Source organism: Calypte anna, chromosome 13, assembly GCF_003957555.1.
Source record: "Calypte anna isolate BGI_N300 chromosome 13, bCalAnn1_v1.p, whole genome shotgun sequence".
Classification (NCBI taxonomy): Eukaryota; Metazoa; Chordata; class Aves; order Apodiformes; family Trochilidae; genus Calypte; species Calypte anna.
The window spans coordinates 7432538-7453918 of NC_044259.1; the positions used below are offsets into that span (position 1 = coordinate 7432538).

At 54.6% G+C, this 21381-nt stretch overlaps 1 protein-coding gene across 1 annotated transcript in view; it reads right to left on the reverse strand.

Moving 5' to 3' along the window:
* PPARGC1B (PPARG coactivator 1 beta) overlaps positions 1-5215 on the reverse strand; it is a 42648-nt gene extending 37433 nt beyond the window's left edge. The window contains exon 1 of the mRNA XM_030459036.1: positions 5058-5215. Within this exon, the coding sequence (XP_030314896.1) occupies positions 5058-5180 (123 nt within the window). The 5' untranslated portion in view covers positions 5181-5215. The remainder of the gene's footprint in view (positions 1-5057) is intronic.
* Between the last annotated feature and the right edge of the window lie 16166 nt (positions 5216-21381).

Here is a 21381-nt window from a genome sequence, read left to right on the forward strand (position 1 = left end):
AGGCAGGTGGTGGGAACTTGTCCTTCCTGGCACAGCATAGGCAGAGGAGCCTGGGGTGCAGGCAAGGAGCTGCCCCAGCCTGTGTCCCCCAGGGAGAAGGACATGGCTGGGACCACAGCAGTCGGCCCAGAACAACCACACCTGCTGCACCCAGCAGCAGGTCCGGTGCATGCAAAGTTCCCCCTCTGCTAAATCACTTCACGTTGCCAAGCAGTCACAAGAAATATAAGCCCATGCAGGGTTGCCATGGAGCAGGGCTCGGCCACGGGAGCCCAAAGCCGATTCCTCCAGCGAACACATTTGCTTCCCAAAGCCCTGCCAACACCTCGTGTCACCAGCACCTTGTGTCCCCAGCTCCTCTATTGCACCAAGGGTCCCAGCAGAGCCTTCTCTCTGGGGACAGCCCTTCTCTTCCCTTCCCTGAGAGAGCCCGGGCCCCTCTGTGCCAGAGAGCCCCATGGGGTACTCAAGCTCAGAACACCCTACAGGGACAGCGTCCCTCACCCTGCTGACACCAACTCCAAGGCAGCAGCTGTGGTTTCAGTGGTGTTTGCCAGACTGTTCCTGCACAACACCTCTGTCCCAGCTAAACAGATTATGTCCCCGAGCTCTCATGGGTGATGGCACATGCCAGCCATGGGAAGCACACACTTGCCAGCACTCTGCTCACCAGCAGTGCAGACTTGGGGCTCCCACACTTGACCACAAGCCAGCCCCCAACCCCACCAAAGAGGATTTTGAGGCCTGGCAGGCTCCTGCACCTCAGGAGCAGCAGACAGCCGTGGCCACCAGCACAGCAAACCATCTGCCAGGAGCCAGCCTGCAGCATCCCTCTGCCCTGTGCAGAGGGCCATGGGATCCATTCCTTAAAGCCAGGGAGGGGTATAGAGCAAGAAGGGCATTTTACACTGGACAACCAACAGTGCTAGAGGAAGGAGAGTTTCTAACTACAAAGAGGCTTTTGACATTGGAAAGGTTAATGTGGGAGAGCAATCTGAATCCCTCACAAAGCTCCCTTTTCTGGAGGCACTAGGTTGAGACCTTAATTATTCACCTGTTGGAGAGGTTCCTTTCCATTACAGCATGAGCCCAGGACAGGAATGTGCAGGCAGGAGGGAGGAAATCTCATGATGTGGGTCAGCCCTGGGCCCCTGCCAGGGTGGGGAGCACCAGAGAAGGTGGTCAAAAGGAGGAGGAGAAGCCAGGTGGGTATGCAGGAGGTTCTGAAAGGGAGCCAGATTTCAGGCCAGACCACCTTTCCCCCCAGTGCTGCTCCCTCCCACTGCCCCCTGCAGCTGCTGTCCCCCAGCTCTGTGTGGCTGGCCCAGCAGTTCACCACACTCACCACCTCCTGTAGCAGCACAGGCAGCTGCCAAGGTCCCCAGCAACTGCTGCCCCTGCTTTGCACAATGTGCTCACACGGCCTCTGCTGACTAGTAACAGCCACCGTGCCACAGCCACCTTGTAGTGCTTTCGTGGGAGAGCAAGGGGGGGTCTCCAGACCCAGCAATGCAGCAGCCATTTGATCCAACCTGCAGCAATGCAGCCAGGATGGAGAAACACTAGACACAGGCCCTTGGGCTGCCTCAGTCATCCAGACTTCCTCCAAAAATCTTTGAGAGAATAGCCACAGAAAAAGCATGTTATGTGCTTCGTAAGGACTGTCAGAAATTAGGGATGAGTCCCTACTTCATTACTAGCAGTAACAACCCACTTGATGGATCACTTTTTCACAGAGGGCTTCACTGTGCTCCTGCACTCATCAATAGATTAAGTTGTTAGCAAGAGACTGAGAAGTTAAGAGAAAATATTTGTATTTCAGATCATATGATCTTTAAGCATCTCTCAGAGAAGCAGCCTGGTTTTTCACCCTTTCCCCCCTCTACTGCACTTTTTTTGGGGTTTTTAAATAAACCAAAGTCAGAGTCAAATGTCTCCTGCCGCTTGCAGGGATGCTGAGAATCAGCAGCTGCCCCGTGGTGCTCTCAGCAGAGCTGCTTGGCTGGCACTTCCCAGCACCTGGTGCCAGCAGATGAACCAGCTACAACCAGCTTCATATCTCTGAGCAGTGAAGAGTTGCACAAAATGGATTAAGCAGGCCCAGAAATGACATGCTTTGAGTCGCAACAGAACAAAATTGCTGTCTTTGTTGTTAAAAAGGGAAAAGGAGTTGGCAGGAGAAAGGCAGATATCAAGTGAAAACCCCTGATTTTCTTTCTGTAGCAATGCAGGTTCCTTGTGAATCATCGCTGTCCTCAATATGTAAATAGGGGTTAGCAGGCATCCTCAGCACAAGCCCATGTAAATAAGGGACTGGTACAAATATACATGTCAAACCTTCACAGAGCATCTCCCCAAGAGCCCTCCTGGAGAGGAAGGGATCACCTGGCACCTGCCTGCACCCAACTGCACCTTGCTCAAAACCTACTGTGAAAGCAAGGACTGGGAGGAGCACGGGGGAGAGAGAAGGAGAGTAAAGAGTTCCTCAAGATTTCCACTAAGGAAATGGCCAATATTCATCATCTCACAGCCTCCTAACATTGTAGTCTCTCAGGATAATCTGATCTTGTGCTGGAGCACTGGGGACTTTGTGGAAGCAGCTTTCGGGCTTCATTGAGAAGTCAGTAACCCAGTTGTAAGCAGAGGCTCGTACAGTAGTAATGGGGAGAGACGTCAGCGGCCACAGCCCGGGACCGCCTCCGCTCCCAGTTCTGGAGCGGGCAGGCATGTGACAGTAGCCAGGGCTGGAGCCTCCCTGCGGTTTCATCAGAGGTTAAGGTACAAGCACAACACACGCTTACAACTTCAGGCACTTCTTAAATACATGCAAAGCATAGCTGGAGGGGGGGGGGGCTTTCTTATCTCTTTTTTTTTTTTTTTTTCTTTTTTCCCTTTTCTTTTGACCCCAGCCTTTAACCCCTCTGAGCACGTGGGGACAGAGAGGAAATGCAATTCTCACAAGCAGGCAGGAGGGAGAGCAAACACAGGCTGCAGACACACCGCTGGGAGGGAAACTGCAAACCTGCAGATTCCTTTGCCGCTCTTCACATTACCCACCCCGCAGAGGTCAGAGCAGCAGTAACTGTGCTCATACCTACACTGCTCCCTGCAACACAGAGAGCACATAAGGGAGAGGAAGAGAAAACGAGAGCCCAAGCAGAGCAAAACGTATTGTAAGAGATGCCATAAAAATAGTTTCATTTCATCACAGGCCATTTTGCAGTCCCAAATTTTACCAGGGATGTTCACAACATGGTGGTTTTGCACCAGAGCAGGATGACAATTCTCAGGATTAGTTTATTCCCCTTAGCCAGTCCCTTTTAGGAATAAGATTCCTAAATTGGAATGTCAAATGCTAAACCACAAAACCAAAATAAAACAAGCCTTGAGATGCGTGCTGCAACCAGCACACGAGCTTTTAATTTCATGTCAAGCATGTGAAGACCAGGCAGATCACTGCAGGGAAGTGGAGCCAGGAACTTTCACCTGCCCAGGGAGCAATGGGGCTTTGGTGAGAGCTGCAACCTTTCTGCAATACTTCCCAGGGACAGCATCCCATACAACCAGTCTCTTCTGCTCTAGCCAACAGTTCCCTCAGCAATAATAAATCCGTCCAAATTAGAAAAAGCAAACAGCTTACAAAATCTTCTCAGCCCACTTCTCACCCTTCCTGGCCCTGCTGTTGTAATCAACCTGTCAGCAGCTCTTCGTTAACAACCGAAGCTGCTGCCTAGCCCCTGGCTCTGCCCTCAGCATGCTGCCCAGGTCCCATGCCAAGCCAGAGTGCTCTGGAGCTGGTGCATCAGAGAGGTGCCGGGACTACATCAGTCTAGCTGGTGGCAAGACTTGCCTGGTTCTGTCTGGCACATGCACCGGCGGCAAATCTGATTTACCAAGTCTTGAGACCTTATTTGTTTTGAACCCAAACAGCAGGATTAGTCCCTGTCCCATTCCCCACACACATGCTCCTGCTGTTTGCGATCTCGGAGCTAAACTGGTGAGAGAGCAAGGGTTGGGATAAATGTGCTAGCTGCACAATCGAAGCTATTTTGTAATCTCTGGTTATGAAAGTGGAGGGCTGGAGGGATGAGATATAGCTACACAAAACTCTTCCCACTTGCACCAGCCTCATCAATCCGACTGCAAAATGCGCGGTTGTGTTCCAGATCAGTCACGGCTCTTGCTACTGCCCGGCTTATTGTATAGCGCCTCCCTTCCACCCCCAAAATGGAAAAGCATGCAAGCCCTATAGCCAGCACGGCTCGCTCTCGTGATCCTGCGGGAGCTGCCAAGGAGCCTTAATCTGATTTTAATACCCAGCTCCGTCCAAACGGGAGCCCATCCAGATTTTGGAGACGCTGACTCGCAGCACCGAGACCCCTCTCCCAGCCAACACCACCACCACCCCTAAACCTGCATCCCCCAAGATCTGAGCCCGAATGCGTGTAACTGACGCTCGGCATGACTCATCCCACCGCCGGCTCTTATCAGCCCCCACCGCGCAGCCCCCTGCAGAGCCTCCACACCCCCTCCCCACTGCCCTGCACCGCCGCGTCCCCCTCCCCACCTCTGAAGCGCAGGGGGGAGGAAAGGGAGTGGGGGTGGTGTTGCAAAGGGGGGAATGCGTGTTCCCAAACCCATCAACTTCTTCCCCCCTCCCTCAAATTCCCTGCAGAAGTGGGAAAGGAGGGGGGGAGCGCTGGAGTCCACGTGCGAGTGGTGCTGAAAGCGCCGGCGGGGCTGCGGGGTTGCTGCCGCGGCGGGGCCGCCCCGAAGCCACCGAGACGGTCGCGGAGAAAGCCGAGGAGGGCGCAGGGTTTCGCGCGTCCCCCTGCCCTCCGCGCATCCGTCGTGCAAACGGGACACCCGCAGATCTTGCGGGCACCTGGTGGAAAAAGCAGGTCCCCGCACCAAAAGACAGGGTGCAGAGATCTGCTTTTCCCCCAGGCGGCCCGGGGAAGGTGCGGGATCTGCCGGCTTCCCCCTCACCACCACCACCCCTGAGTTGCACGGCGCTGGGGAGCCGGACAGCAGAGCTCCTCCACCACCCACCCTACCTGGCTGTCAGCGAGGTAACTGAAGACGAAAGAGGAAAGATCCTCGTCGAGCAGAGAGCTGCAATCCGGCCCCGGCTCCGCCATCTTCCACCTCCGGGCTGGGGCTGAGGCGGCACCGAGCATGCAGCAAAGCTCGGCGGCGGGGAGCCGGGCGGCCGGCGGGGCGGAGCCGCCTGCAGCCCCCGCCCGCCGGCTGCGGGAGCCGGGGAGGGGGGGGGTGGGGGGACGCCCGTGGTGGCAGAGTGCTCTGGAGGGGCTGCAACCACACCTGAGGCACAGACAGCTTCCCCTGCGGGACGCGCACCCTCTTGAAGTACCGCTGTGCACACCTGAGAAGCGGCAGTCCTTCAAAGTGGGGACACCTGGGGACACCAGCATCCTTCGCTGCCACTCAACAGTCCCTAGATCACCATAAGCTGAGATATATCAACCCTGAGTGCAGTGTGTCGGTATGAGACATATATATAAGAGGGGGGAGAAAACACACAAGGTTGCAGAGTTCCCTGTGGGGTTTGCAGCCGTGCATGGAGCATAAGCACATTCTTGCAGGAAGGGGCAGGCAGGTGCCTGCCCAGGGCACCAACTTTATGAAGTTCTATGCACACTGCAAAAGTGCTAGCCCTTAAGAATGGGGGCACCTATCATCACCTCTCAGCAGTCCCTGGATTACCCAGTGTTGAGATCCATAAACCCTGAATGCAGACTTCTGGGCTGAGGGTCAGTTCCAGGCTCAGTGAGTCTGCAGTGGAGCAGGGGCAGGTGGCTGGGAGTAAAGAGTAACAAGGAGCAAAAGATCTTTATGTTTCCTTCGTTTTCATCTCAGTGCTCATCCCACTGTAGCTGTGAGCATCTTGGTGTCACACATGTTGATTTTCTGTCTGGGGTTTTGAAGCGTACATTAAAAGCCCTTTCAGAAATAATTAATGATGGGCCCAAAAATCTCATGAATGTTCTATTTACTTACCCATAGCAATTAGATGGGAAAGCGCAGGGCTTGGCACTATAGCCTGAAATAGCTGATACACAACCAACTGAGTGGTAACACCTGCAGCCTAATGGCTCCAGATCCTCAAATCCCCTCAGATGGCCCTTCAAGATGAGTGGAAATGGCTGATGAAGCAAAGGGATGTGGAGAGCTCTGTATCAGCCTCTGATGGTTGAGCAGAAGGTGCTGCTTCTGCTGGTAGGAAAGGCTGTTTCCAGCCCCTGTTTAATACCCTCTGGCCTCTCTTTGGCTCAGAACATGCTGTAAACACTATGCAAAGTAGTAACATTGGATTTTCCCTAATGATCCCCAGCCTTGCATCAAAAGAAGATGTCAGTGGACAGCATGTGCTGTATCATACAGCTGATGAGAGCCAGGGGCAGGGGAGGCTGGGCTGCTGGGCTGGGACCAAAGGAAAAAAGCTGCCATCAACTCAACCTCATTACTGTGGTACTTAATGACTAATTACTGTTATGAAGTGCTGAAACAGTTACCCAAGGTGCTGCTGAAGCTGCTCCACTAGCAGTGAATCTTCTCTTTCCATGGGTGGGAGATCTGGGCCTAGAAACATGGCTGCTGGGATGCACAGCTCAACAGCAAGCACAGCACAATGCACGGCGGTACCAGACTGCGTAAGAAGGGCCCAGGGAAGGAAATTGCCTTGTTCTGGGGCACGTGCAATTCCTGGCAGACCAAGACTTGAATTCCCAGTTGACCCTGCTGGCCAGTGATCTGGAGTGCCTTGTCCCCCGGTCCCTCCTTTGCAGCAGATGCAAGCTCTGAATGCTACATAGCTGAGAACAGGAAGGACGTTTGCCCCATCAGAAGAAAAACAGGACTGGAAGGCGTCACCATAAAAGTAGTCTTTTGGGAGGAATTGATTGCACAAAAGGTGGGGTTGTTGCTTGAGTATCTTGTGATTTCCTTTATACAATTGTACTCAAATAGGAAGTAACCATTCATGAGAATTATTTGTGAATGGTTGTTCTGAAATCAAGTTATGCATAGCCATGTGTTTCAGAAATACCTTTTTCCTTCTGGTGTGTATGCGAAGACAGTTCCTCCTTTCTTGCTTTTTAACCCAGGAAGATGAGCCCTTTCCTGTCCCCAGCTGTCAGCAGCTGGTGGGCTGCAGGATGCTCACCCCAGTAGCAGCCACCACACAGTGTGGCTCAGCCAGGCAGCCCAGAAGCACCTGGGAGCTTGAGGAAAACAAAGCCCAGCCTGCACTGCCACATTTTTCCTCTGGACAAAGATGGGTTAGGGTTTCTTTCAGCTAAGTGGGCAAAACTGGATGGGATGTCAGGGTCAGGTTGCCTTTGTTCTGAGAGGGGGTGAGAGGACAGCAGAAACAGTGCAAAACAGGGGCATCTCAGAGGGGTGGACTTGCTGCTACTTCTGGGTTTCAGTGAGATCCCAGAGTTCGAAGTACAGTTGCTCACGTGGCTGCAAGTTGGTGTTAACATGCTCCAACTTCTCCTCCTGACTGCTCCAGACTTTTGCACAGTCCAAATGTTCTTCTATGGCTTTTTGGGTTTTTTCACCTGTAGAATGGAGATCACACCACTTCCAAGTGCCCTGGAGCTGCTGGTGGCATTGGCTGAGTAACACTCATAAAAGGGCTTCAAAAGCACCAGGACAGAGGTGATGGAGGACAAGATGTTACAGCTGTTATTGTCTCCAGGTCCTTAGAAGTCAGTCATGTGGCAGCCTCAGAAATACACATGATGGGTAGAGAGGGTGCCCAGCGCATGGTACTTCAGTGCAGTGGTGCAAAAGGGAATTTATATTCCCTGTGTGCACACCCCCAACTCTGAATGCACACAGGATGACCATGCAGTTTCGTTGGGTGTTCACAGCTTTCATCCTAAACCAGAGCTGAGCATGGGGAGCAGGAGAGCTGCCAGAGGTCTGGGTTCTGCTGCTCTTTACATTTATGTCCTCAAAGAGGTGTCAGCCACAGTTGGGCAGAAATAAGCCCCCCTTGCCTGCTGGCCCTGGCTGAGTGCTCCATAGCACTGCACCAGAGCTGCAGCCAGCTAAACATGATGCTGAACCCAGAGGGGCTGGGGATAATATTACCAAGGTAAAATATAACAGGAAAAGCCTGCAAATGCCCTTTCAAAACAGCAGAGAGCGAGTAATGTCATTAGGCCAGCGGTCAGGAGGGGACAGGGTTTGAAGGTACCCTTAGCCTACCAAAGGCCAAACGTGGGACAGGGGCAGGAGCCAATGAGCAGTGGCTGGACAGGAGACACCCCGTGCTGGGCAAACTCCTGCCTGCGGTTTCGTGTTGCAGCTGCCCCTGTTTGTGGATGGGAAAATGTTGTAAGGACGGGGCAGTGAGAGGCAGCAGCAAATGGGGCTCCTCCAAGTTACAACATTCCCAGCCTTTGGTGGGTCCTTGCAAGCCCCCCGTGTTGTGACACTCTCTCCTTGGTACTAAAATGAAATGCAGCCCCAGAGGGAATTGGTGTGACAGCCAGCACAACCACCCCAGGGGCCACTCTCACTGGGGACCCAGGATGGGGGGCTCTGTGCTGACTGGATCTCTCTGAGCTGGATGTTGGGAAGTTGAAGGAGCCCCTGAGGTTCTCCCAGAGTCCTCTCCTGAAGCAATCTTCGTTCCTGTGGGCTGCTAATTGGAGGCCCTGCTCCCCGTGGAGCAGCAGTGGTTAGCAGTGCTGTGCTCCAGGGTTTCCCTGACTTTCTCTGTTTGGCTCCTTTCTGCAAGCCCTGCTTTTCTTTCCCCTCTGCCTTGGCACTCAGCTCAGTCTTGTCTTTCACCTGAAGTCACTGAGTGCTGGGACCTAGTGTTGCTTTTTCTCCATCCTTTCTGTGTCCAGTGGCTTCTGATCAGCTATGTTCACCTGGGAGCTCCTACTTACTCCCCCTCTTTGGTTGGTGTCATGAGGGCTCTGTGATGCTTAATGGTCAGCAAGGAGTGAATCTCTAGAGATGCACAGCTGTGTGATGTGACCCCTTGTTCCCCACAGGCCTGGGTGGAAACTGTCCCTCCACCTCTCAGCCTGATGTCCTCTTTGCCACAGTGGATGAGGATGTGGCCTCTTGGGCTGCAGGGGACCTGGGAAACAAAAGAGTAGCTTCAGAGTATAAGTGGGTGCTGTGTTTACTCAGAGGTTGCTGTTCCCACTCCAGAATTCTCAGGCATCATCATGGAGAGATGCTCCACCGTGCCAGCAAAGACCCTTGTGCAGGCACACACAAGGACTGTGTCTGCCTCTGCCATGGCAGAGACCCCCCCCAGTGTCCTCTCTGGACTGCACCTGGCAGAGGATCCTTCCCCACCCTCTGCCACCAAACTCCACTTGCTGCAGCTCCTTTTCCCTGGAGCAGAGGCAGCTTCTTGGGCTGCTTGGGATGCACAAGCTCAGGGTGATGTTGTACAGGGCTCCAGCCTGCCCAATTCTGCATCCTTGCACATGCTGTGGAGCTAAAGCCATGCAGTTATTGGAGAGGAAACCTAGGGACAGAGAAATGTGGTGGCAAAGGAGTAAGAAGGCTGCTGTGGATGAGCTATTGGAACAGATGGGAATTTCCCAGAGCAAGCAGCTGAGCCCAGGCAGCATGGTGGAGTTCAGGGAAGGCTTCTGCACGATGGCTCATGCTGCCCACCAGCTGTGTGGGTTGAGCAAGGAGACCAAGGCTCCTTGCCCATTGACTCCTTATGGTGTTTTCAGTGACTCATTTGTCCATGGGAAGAAGCACACCCATGGCAGCTGAAGCAGCCTGTCCCCTCCAGCTGCTCCAGCACAGTGGGGTCAGCTCAGCCCCTCCTGCCTGGGGACAAGAGCCTGGCAGCAAACTCAAGCACTTGGCTCACTTTATCCAGAGGAAAAAAAATCCCATGAGAGACCCTGCACTGCTCTTTCTGCACTGCCCAACATTCTGACATGGAGACCCAAATCTTCCCCTTGCTGTGTTGCTGGCGAGGTCCCCATGTGCTGCCCCAGAGGCAGTCTGTGTGCAGGGACCAAAGGGACCTACGGTGTATAGAACATGTCTCTCAGGCTTACTCTCTCACTCTGAATGAGTTTGGCTTCTCTCATGCACCATGCCACTGGTGGCTCTCATACTGCACTGACAGTGTCTGTCATATCCCATTGATGTCACCCTGCTGTCCCCTCACCAGCCTGCCTGCCTTGTCCCTGCCTGCCAGGCTGCCTCAGGTCCTGCAGGCACTGCTCAGCCTCCCTCGTCTGCCCATTCCCACCTGGAAGGACAACACCAGGACTTGAGATGTCTCCTCCATCCCCATCATCCTGCTGCTGGCCACTCTGCTCCCTGTGAGGATCAAGGAGGAGGCAGGACAAGACCCAAACTGACCTCATCCTCCTGGCCCCAAACAGGGCATCTCCTCCTGCCTCTCCCTGGGGGCTGCTCAGACTCTGGGTGCTGCCATCACTGTTTTCTCTTCCTCTTTTTTGTTTAACTCTCTCCTCCTGGGTACACACTGCTGTTACCCGAGCAGGTCCCAATCCCTCTGCACCAGCAGAGCTGGCCAAGTGGGTAAGCAGTGAAGGGAGCTGCGTTGGATCCCCAGCACTGCCAAGGAAGGACTCGTTGTTCCTCAAGCAGCCGTTGCTGTCAGGGATGTCTGTGGGCATCTCCTCATCTCATGGCTCCCAGCCCAGGGCAACTGCCAGCCAGGCTGCCCCCATCTGTCCCCTGAGCATTCCTCACAGCAACTTGTGGTCACTGTCCTCAGCTACTGCACCCCCAGCCCAGGCACCAGCAGTGGGAAGGAGCTGGTTGTCAGGTCCTGGGACCCCCAGACTGCAGGCACCAGTGTTAGAGCAGAAACCCCTCCACAGGTGTCACGTCCCTGTCCCCTTGCCAGCCCAGCGAGCAGAGCCACTCACAGCTCTTTGAGGATCATCAGAGACAGGGCTGTGGGGCTGAGGGCTGGAGTGCTGGGACAGCAGGAACTGGTGCAGCTCCCAACCCTATGTAGTCACCGCTCTGCTCTTCCTCAGCCCCTCGGCACCATCTCCCTGGGTAGGAGTCACTTCAGCTCCAGCCAGCTCTATAAATAAAATCACACTCTTTTATCCCGCCAAATAGGTTCTCATTGATTTTACCCGTTCTTCCTCCTCCCTCCCGCATCCCTTTGATATGCGAAGTCAGCTGCGGAAGAGCTTGGGGAGCTACCAGCCTGGCAGGGAAAATGCCAGCCCGTCCAGCCCCTCACCCCAGAGGCAGCCGCTCTCCCTTGGTTTTTGCTCTCTGAACCTGCAGCACCACTGGAGAAGAAATAAAAGCTCCCTGGTGGAATTTTGCCAGCTAATTATTTATTAATCCCTCCTGACAGTGCAATTGCCAGCAGGGAGGCAGCCCCCAGGCCCCCGAGGTTGGAGAACTGCGGGCAGAGCCTCCTGGCCATGGCCAGGGGTACTTGGGGTGAGATGAGATACGGAGGGTGGAGGGAGCCTCCACCAGCTGCTTCCATTGCCAGTGGCTGAAATAAGGGGGACCCAGCTCAGAGACCCCGGGTCCTCATCCCGGGAAGCGCTGGGAGCTGGTCCCAGGGTGGTCTCTGGTCCCTTGTGGGTAATGTCAGCCCGGGGGGAGGGCTCAGCCCCCCCCCAAGAGCAGGGGGGGTGTGAGTGCCCGCTTGCTGCAAGCTGTCGTTCTGCACGCAGGAGCTCCTCGAGCAGAGGTGGCAAGCAACAGAAGTAATGCAGCAAAATCCCAGCTCGCAGTTTTCCTGGCTCTTGAAAGCATCTCGAGCTGCAAGACGCTCTCACCTCTTCCCTGCTATTCTTGCCGCTGACTGTGTGTTCGGGCTCCCTTGCCGGGGGGCGAGCAGCCCTTTCCCAGCCCAGGGTACCAGGCTGAGGTGGGGAGTCCCGCCCGCACCAGCAGCCGGAGCGGGGGGGAGCGGGGCTGCGGGTGACTGACTCATCGCCATGCAGTGTGCAATTACCAAGGCAAGTGCAGGTCCCTGCTGTTTTGCACAGGTATCTGTGTCAGCCAGGGCTATTTCCAGCTCTCTCCGCACTCCCGGCTCCTTCCATAGGTAAGGAATACAGCCACGTAGCTGCTCTGCCTGCCACAGGGACAGGCATGATGTTCCCACGAGCGAAGAGCCGGGGGGTTGGATGTTGCATCCTGAATTGCACAACGGGGGGAGGGGGGAATGGTGTGCAATTGCCCACGCATTTTATGTCTTTAAGGGCACAGGCAGAGCCGCAGACCGAGCAGCGGCACCAGGAGATGCAAGGAGACTGCACAGCTCCCAGTGCCACCAACTGGGCAGCACCAGGAGAGGAAGATATGGAGCTGTTGTTGTTGTTGTGAGCGTTGCTGGTACTGCTAGGAAGGAAGTGGCAGAGATAGGATAAAGCAGAGTTTGGAAAATGTGGTTGAGTTGCCATTCCTGGAGGTATTTAAAAGACATGTAGATTCAGTGCTTAGGGACACGGTTTACTGGTGGGGTTGGCAGTGTTAGATTACAGTTGGACTTGATGATCTTAAGGGTCTTTTCTAATTGATTCTATGAAATGCTCTGGCCTGGTAAGGCAGGGGAGGGGCCAGGAGAAAAGCAGCAAAGCAATGTGGGACAGCAGCCTCTGCCCTCCCTGCTGGAGCAGGTAACTGCAAGCTCCATGGGGCAGCCTCTGCCTCCCAATCTGTACACCCCCTGCACACCATCCCCCATCAAGCTGTTAAGCCAGGCCACGCTCAGAGAATGAGATTTTTTGATTCCCAAAATGTTTGCTTAAGACTTTGCTCGTTACTTTTCCCTCTGGTCACTGTGAGCAGGAAGCAGAGGAAGGCTTAGGCGTTGAGCACTTCTTGGATGAGCTCCAAACAAAGTTTCCAAAGCCTCGTTCACTTCGAGTGCGTTTGCAACTGGGATTGTCACAACGGGGCAGCAGCTGCTGCCCTCTCCCTATGGCCACACACCAAGGCAGCCCTTGCACCAATGCTCTGAGCAGCAAAAATCCTTCTGTGCTGGGCTGGATGAGGTGCACCCTCCTGGGAAGCCTGAAAAGGCTGAGTCTGCCTGGAGGAAGTGCTCTTGTCCTTGTACAACCTTTGGGAATTTTTGGGGCCACTGGAGGTTTGCTCAACCTGGAGGCTGCAGCACGGGGGAAGCTTCCATGTGCAATACAGATGTGCCTGGTGTGAGCCACCCTGTGCCTGTGCAGCGCGGTGAAACGATGGGTACGTGGCATTAGTGCAAAGCCCTGGGGACCACTTGTCAGTGCATGTAGCATGTCTTGCTTAACCAACCTTAAGATGAGAAGTGTTCATCACCCAGCTGGGCTCAGGGCACATGGGTCTGCTGGAGGCAGGCATAAGGGATAATTGGCCAAAGGAGGAATAAATACAGAGCCAGGACCTGCAAAGGGGCTGGGAGGGCTTCAGGCCTCAACCTCCCACCTATGCCTGACATGTGCTCACTAAAGCCTGTCCTTGGAGGGCATGAGGCTGCAGTCAGACCTTACACAAGCATGGACAAGTTTCCTGGCTGCAAGCAGCACAGAGCACCTTCATCCTTCCTGAAACCCCCCAGCAGAGCCCTTGAGGTGGGGGATCTACTTTTTTTTTGCTAGAAAACTCACATTAATGATCCTCGGTGCTGCCTCCATGGCCTTTGTCACAGTTTGGTGCCCCAGTGCCAGCTAGCTTCATTTTAAAAGCATTATTTATTTTTAATAAAGGCTGATCTAAACAGCAACATTGTCAGGATGATAAAAATAAAAATGCTGGGGTTATCACAACTGTCAGTATCTCTGGGAATGGGGGGGCTGTTAGTGCCCATCTGTGCTCCCTGTCTAGCCTGCACTGACACACAGGCACAGGAGGAAATGTCCCACAGCACATACCTGTGGGAAGCCTCTGTGAGAAAATGCAGTGCCTGCTATTCTATTTTTTTTTAATACACAGGTGCAATTTTTATGTATAGCTCTTATTTTCTAAATGTTTAGAAACTTTAATTTCATTTATTGCATGAATGAATGAGCAAATATGACATACACGAATATTGGAAAGTAAATTAGTTTGTTAATCCCCTTCATTAAAAGAACAATGTATTATTAAAGCATCTGAATTGCAGTGCACTGATATCACATTAGCATTAGTAATAAGTAATTGAAGAAGTTATAAGAAGTGCTGTTTATCCATATGAAACGAGATTTTCAGGGCACAGATCTGGCAGCATGTGTTGAATTGATGTGTGGAGTGAGACCATAAGCTGAGGAGACTGGCACAGTCTCCACTTGCCCAGGCAGCTGTGCTGGGCCACGGGGCAGGTTAGTGGCCAAGCCAGGAGCTTCACACCAAGGCTGTCCCTGGAAAAGTCGCTTCTGCTTCTCAGACGCACGGCAGTGTCACATCAGATGGGGAGAGTAGGGAGCATGCAGGGAGCAAGCAGAAAGCTCACTCCCTGAGCATCTCTGCTCCATCCATCACTCTTCTGGCAGACAGGAATAAAGCTTCACCTGAGGCTCCTGTGCTGGAGCCGTTGAAGCTCTGGCCAGCCCTGCTGGTTCCTCCCATGGGGCTGTGGCTTTGCCAGGGCCAGGCAGGGGCAGTGTGTGTGCCAGGGCTCCTCTCAAGCTCAGCTTCTCCCTAGGTTTTCCAGCCTGGCGAGCCCCATGAGTGGCTGTGTTTGAATGCTGCCTGGTCAGAGCAGAGTGCAGCCATGGCTGGGACAGAACAAAACCAGCATTCACGGGCAGTCATTTAAATTCCCAGCAGCTGTTCCCTCCCAGCACACTTCACACCCACCCTCCTTTGCTGTCCGCAGGCACTTTGGGGGCTTTTTCCCTGAGATGTTGAGCAGAGGCTGAGGAAGGCCTTTTGGCTCCTGGCTTGCTCGAGTGAGAAAGAAATTGCTTGCTTGTGGTTTAGTCTGGTTGGGTTTAACCCCAGCCCTGCTTTCCCGCGTGGGCTGCTGGCACCAGGGCCGGGCAGGGAGCAGGCAGCAGCACGCTGGGCACTGGCAGGAGGAGCCAGCATGCTGTGGTTTTCCAGCTGGAGACAGGCAGCTGCTGTGAAGTGAAGAGCTGGTGGTGAAAAGCTGCCTGCAATCCCATTAAGGCTGCGAGCACAAATGAGTTTAGTGGCCTCAATTTAATTCCCATTTGTACATGGTGAAGAAGAAAAAAAATAGAAAAAAGACAAAGAAAAGTGAAATGACAGATTAGGTGGGGTGGGGAGGCAGGAGCTCTCAGGGATGCGCCCAGCCATGGACAGAAGGTGCTGTGCTGGCAGCAGGGATGGGGCCTCACGGGGAAGAGAGGGACAAAGTCACTCCCAATGAATGTGCCCAACACTCCTGAGCCTGGGCCAGGGCAGTGACTGCAGCTTTGTGTATCTGAAACCCATTGGGAAGAGAGCACAGCAGGCACAGGGCTCCCCATCCCACTGGAGAGCTGTACCCACAGCAGGTGCAGGGGGACACCATGGGACAGGACCCTGTGTTTCCCTCCCCCCAGGACATGCGTGGGGCTGGAACAGACCTGACTGAGGGAAGGCTGGAGGAGGGAAGATGCTGCTTCAAACCTTGAGGAGCAGAGGTTTCAATTTCAAAAACTAAAGTGAGGATTTTCATCTATCTTTGCTTAGTGAGTTAATTACTTCATTTCTGATTTGATGCTCTTGTCTCTGATGACTCAGGCACAAGGAGAGCAGATAAGAGCAAAGAGGCCCAGCTGGAGAGACACTGGTGGATGCTCAGTGCCCAGTGTCCCCAGCCTGGATCCTTTACAAAGGATTCCAGAAATGCCATCAGCACTGGCAGCACGAGGCAGGCAGCAGCTTGGGGAGGTGAAAGCAGAAGCTACCATCCCTGATAGGAGATGGGCTCTGCCCTGTTATGGCTATGGCAATCATGCTAACAAGAGCACTAGGTATTTTATACTTGGCGTGACCTGCCCAGATCATGGTGTACCTCCTTGATCCTCTGGCCTTGTCCTCTTCTGGGACAAATAGATCTCTTGGATGGGGAGCTGAGAAGTACTTCTCCTTCCCCTGATACCTCCAGCTGGAACAGGGGACCTGGCTGCCTGTCCCCTGCCCTTGGGTGAGTGGCTCAGGCTGGCAGGCAGTGGAGAATGCCCCTAGCCTGGGGGAGTCCACCAGTCTCAGACCCCCCTGGCTGGATTTCTCCATCACAAAAAAAAACCCAAACCAGAAGTGTTTAACCTAAATAAACCATTTTAGATTGGGAAGGGCATCCAGTCTCATTGCACTCTGTTTCTCCCAACTTCAACAAGAAGATGGGCAAAACACACCTTTTCTTTGTTAAGGGGAGGTTTCTCCTTTCCCCCATTTCTTGTTTCCAAGTTCTGCAAGCCCCACAGAGATGTGAGCAGAGCTCTCTGCAGCTGGAGGGCCAACATCTCAGGTCTTTAAAATAAATAGAAAATGACCCAGTTTCTTTATTTTTCTCTTTTCCTGAAGTCCAAGAACCCAAAAAATGAGACAGTAAATGGAATCCACAAATAGATTTCACATATCCTTACAGAGCTGGGAGATTTCCCCAGAGCTGGGGAAATGGCTCCTGACTCCCCTGCTCTGAGCCAGGGATGGTGGCAACACACCCTCCCTGGGTCAGCTTTCCCAGGAGAGGCTTCGGGGCTGACCCCAGATGGACTGGCCCACACTGCCTATGAACTTCTTAGGAAAGCCTCCATCCCCTAAAGGTTCTGGTGCTCTTTGTCCCCAGGCACAGGGGTGGTTTGGATCAGACCTGGTTTATCCCCAGAATGGTGCAGGTGATATTCTGGTTTGTTGGGCTGGTGCTCCAAGGAACATCTCACTGCTGAGGTTCTGCCAGCACTGCAGCTGGATGTGCCTCTGATTCCACCTGGGAATGGCTTGAGTGCAGGAACACCTCTTCCCCTGTTGGGTTTTTTTGTTTGTTTGTTTTTTGGGTTTTTTTTTTTTTTTTGGTGGTTTTGGTTTGGTTTGGTTTGGTTTTTTGTTTGCTTGGTTTTTGTATTATTATTATTACTATTATTATTATATTTTTATTTTTATTTGTTTGCTTTGGTCTGGTTTGGTTGTTTTGTTGTTTTTTTTTCCTCTGCCCTGTTTTTTTACAGTACAAGGGGACTTGTACTGTCCCTGCACCCTCTGGGGACCATACTCTCCTGAGGCACGGTGGAAGCCTCCCCAAGGACTGGTCCCATCAGCCCTGCTCCAAGTATTCAGGTGAGCCGCAGAACATGCCCAGCCTTCAACTATTCCTATCACGTCCCATCTGGAGACAGAAATCTGCCTGCTGGCTTTACAATTAAAATTAAAATGATTTGATTATAGGGATTCATTAGTAAAAACAATCACCAGGCAGCCTTCTTCTCCCCGCCCCCTGCTCAGCCGTACCTCCCCGGGGCTGTTTCAGGTAAACTCCAGCCCGGACGCGGGCTGGGCACACAAAGGAGGTTCGTGCCTGCAGTTTATTGCTAGAGTTGGGTGCATCCCAAAGGAGGCAAATTTTAGACCCAGAAAACACTGCCTTCAGGTAGAGATGGAGCAGCAGGCTTGGACCGACGTCTGGGTGGGTTTCTGTCCCGGTGGGAAAGCGGGAAGCAGGGGAAGTGCTGAGCTGTCCCCAGATGATGTTCCACTCCCTAAAACCGCGGCGATTCTGGGGGAAGTCATTCAATTACCATTCGGGCTTTGGGAACAGGCTGTGCAGGCTTGGAGAGGTGGAATGCTAATGATGGAGGGCTCTGGAATGCTGCTGAGTTGCAGTGCCACTCTCCCGGCTGCTCCAAGAGCCTGGTTTTCTCTAAGCAGATGGGATGGCTCCGGGCGGTGGGGAGGTGAGGTGCGAATTAGGAAACTTTCTACCTCGGGTGTCAGATGCAAGGAGAAGGCTTTGAATCGGCTCTTGATGCTGAATTGGCCCCTTTCAAAGGGCCGGTGGCAGAGGGGGTATGTGGTAACCCTCGGCGGCATGCTGGCTGCCACCCCCACCAGAGCCCCGTGTCTGCAAAAGGCAGGATGACCCCTCTACCTACGGGAGGGGACACTTCCGTGCTGTGCTCACCTGTCCCACCTGCCCCTTCTTCATTTGTTCCTGCAAAAAGCTGCCTTTGGGGTCTGCACACACAGAGCAGGGCTGTGCCTCTGGCAAGCAGCCAGCTCACCCACAGAGAGCCAGGGTCCCGAGCCCCTGTGCCCAAAATGGCTCTTAAGACAGGGCTGCCTTTTTGGGAGGCACCAGCTCCCCAAAGACAGACTAAAGGTTTTGTCTGGGATACCTTTGCAGTTGTGTCATTGGGAAGCTCTTGCAGTCTCAAGTACAGCTGTGACACTTGGTGCAGCCAGCCCGAGGATGCAGGCACAGGGAGGTAGGAGAAGAGCTGTGCTCTGTCCCCTTTCCCAGGCTGACCAGTGGGAAAATGCAACTGTCACTGGAGCCAGCTGGAGGGCAGGAGGGAGCTCTGTGCCTCCTTCCTGACACACTCCTTAACTCCTGCAGCCTCTGGAAAGATCCTGAGCACTCTCTGGCCAGGGAAGTGAAGTTGAGGACAAGATGAGAATGCAGAGCCAAGGAAGCCCCAAAGAAAAGGGTGCATTAAACATGAGACCACCAGCTTGGGTGGTCCCTGCCTGAGGACCGCTGGGACATGGTAGGGCAGGGGCACATGGTGCAGGGGCTGCCTTTCTGGCTGAGTTGTTGGTGAGGGGTAGCTTTGCCCGCCTACTCCAGCTGACTCAGGTCAGGTCAGGGCTGGGCTGGCTTCTCAGCCCCCCCGGACTAGTGGCACAGGGCCAAGCTGTGGCCAGGGCAGGTGGCAGGGGGTGTGAGTTACAGGGTTACACTGAAGAAAGAGCAGCTCTCAGCGGGACACTGCCTTCCCAGGCTGTGTGACAACTGCCTGCAGATTCTCCAGCTCCATCCCCCATGTAGGGGCCTGAGTGCAGCCCAGGTGGTGGGGTCTGGCTGTGGGGATGTGCTCTGAGAGTGGGGCTGAGCTGCAAGCAGGGGGGAGCATGTGTGAAGTAGGCAGCACTAAGGGTGTTGTCGACCTACCCGGGTTTGCCTTGTGGGTGAAATCTTTAACCAGATCAAGGGTTTAACACTATCAGTGGCAGGAAAAATGTGGCACCATTTCCCGGGGCAAAGTATCTTGAGCACTGCAGAAATCCCAGACATGGCTCCTCTTCCTTGGGCCCTGCTCAGCAGCTTCCCAGCCCTCTTGTCTGGCTGTTCAGCACAGGGAACCCTAGGACCCTCTGTCTCTGCACCCCATGCACAGCCTGGGCTCCCAGCTGGCTCCTTCTTCCCTCCAAAATCATGGCTTGCACAGAACCAGGCACACCAGCATGGTGACAGCAAGAAGGAGCTGGCATTGCCACTTGCAGGGAGTAATTGGGCACAAATTGCCCTCCCGGTGGGAAGGAAGCACGAGAAGAAAGCCACTGCTAAAGAAAGGTTTCCATGTTTCCTCAGGGTGAGACCCCTGCCAGCCCCACGAGCTTTCCAGCCCTAGAAAGCAACAGAGCAAGATGATTGATTATTGTTATTAAGGCTGGAGGACAGTTTCTGTGCACATCCAGGTGGTTCAGGAGCAATTAGTCACCCTCTGGCAAGGGAGGGACCAGGCTGCCCCTCTGTCCCTGCCGAGGTGGAAGCCCTCTGCCACCTGAGCAAGGGTCCAAGGAGGCTCCTGGCACTCCTGGTACAGCCAAAGGGAGCCCTATCTCTTGTGGGCTTTATCTGATGGGCACGTTCCTTCCTGGCTTCCTGGGAACGGGCAGAGCTTTGGCAGCAGAGCAGCCCCAGGGCTGTGCTTGGTCCTGAGCTGAGTGTTACACCCCGAGGGCATCTGATGAGGGAAAGAAACAGGGTCTGCAGCCCCCAGCCGGGCCCAGCCCTGTGGCAGGGACTAACCCCCTACGAGGCCGATACCCTCACCGCAGACTCTGCTTTAACATGGCATGAGGAGGAGAGGTGTTTACCCCCGGGGCAGCGGGTGCCACCCTGCAGCCCCCAGCACAGACATCCTGCGGGACTCTGCCAGGCACCGGTCCAGCACGGGGCTCATCTGGCAGCGCCGTGACTGCAGGGACATTGGCAGCAGACGGATGCTGGCTGGGAAGGGGGGAGGCGTAATGATGGTCCGTCTCAGCAAAGGTAGCAGAGCATAAAAGCAATTTCACACTTTATTAGACAATTCAGGTGCCGGCTGCGCAGGCCTGGAGCGAGCGTTGCTGCTGATGCCTCTGCTCCTCTCCAGCATCCCAAGAGCTGCTCTCCGTGGGGCTCAGCCCTCCCTTGGCCACGCAGCTAAGCAGGGCTGGTGGCACCAGGAGCAGGGCCAGCACAGGCTGCCGGGGGCCAGGGGGCCAGGGCTGCGGGCTGCTTCACGTGGGCCACCCTGTTCCCACACATGTGCGGGCATCTGGGGACAGCACAGCTGCAGGCTGGCTCTGCTCGGGGCCAGCTCAGCCTGGCAGTGGTGGTGAACTTGAGCACCATTCCTGCAAACACAACTCTGCTCGGCCTGCCTGTGCCCTTCAGCCTGGAGCAGTCACCCTGCTCCTGAAGGGTCCCCGTCGCTGCCCCCCTCCCCTGCCCACTGCAGTCCTGCTGCGTCTCTCCTCCCCTTCCTGCACCCTGCGGTGAGCAGACAGGCAGTATTCAGGAGCCTTGGATCTTCCATGGTGGCTGCTTTCATCTCACTGCTCCCTGCCTTCTGCGTGTCCCAGCCAAGCCACGGGACACACGGACACCTTTCCACATGCAGCCATCCTCCCTGCGATCTGGGTGTTTCCTTCTGGAGATCTGCTTTGCAGCTCCCCACCTTGCCTGGGGCCACCTACCATGTCCCTGGGGACAGGCGTGCCCTGCAGGGCCAGAGAGAGCAGAGACTGAGGTGCCACCCTCCTGATCTCTGGCGCACGGCTGAGCTGGTGCCCTGCATCCCAGGGACACGGCCCTTTGCTGTCACACCCCACGGGAGGATGCTAATCAAATGCCTGCACATCCAGGATATGAATCAGCCCGGGCAGGAGTGCAACAGCCACTCCTGGACAAGCCAGACCAGTGTCAGAGCCCTCGCAGGTCGGCAGGTTGCAGGTTGCAGGCAGCGGTGCCTGCCTGCCTGCTGCCACCTTGCAGACCAGCCCCGAGCACGGAAAGAACTTGTCCTTGTCATGCATGTCCCTTCCCCTCGCATAGCCCTGCTCCTGCAGGGTGGCGCCAGCGGGGGACATGCCTAACCTTGACCTGTCCTCCTGGCCTGGAGCCAACCCTGCCAGGCTGTCCCCCTATGCCCCCGGCCACAAGCATGTTCCACCAGGCTGGCCAAAGCATTCCTCCCGGGAGAGCCTGTCCTCACTGGGCTA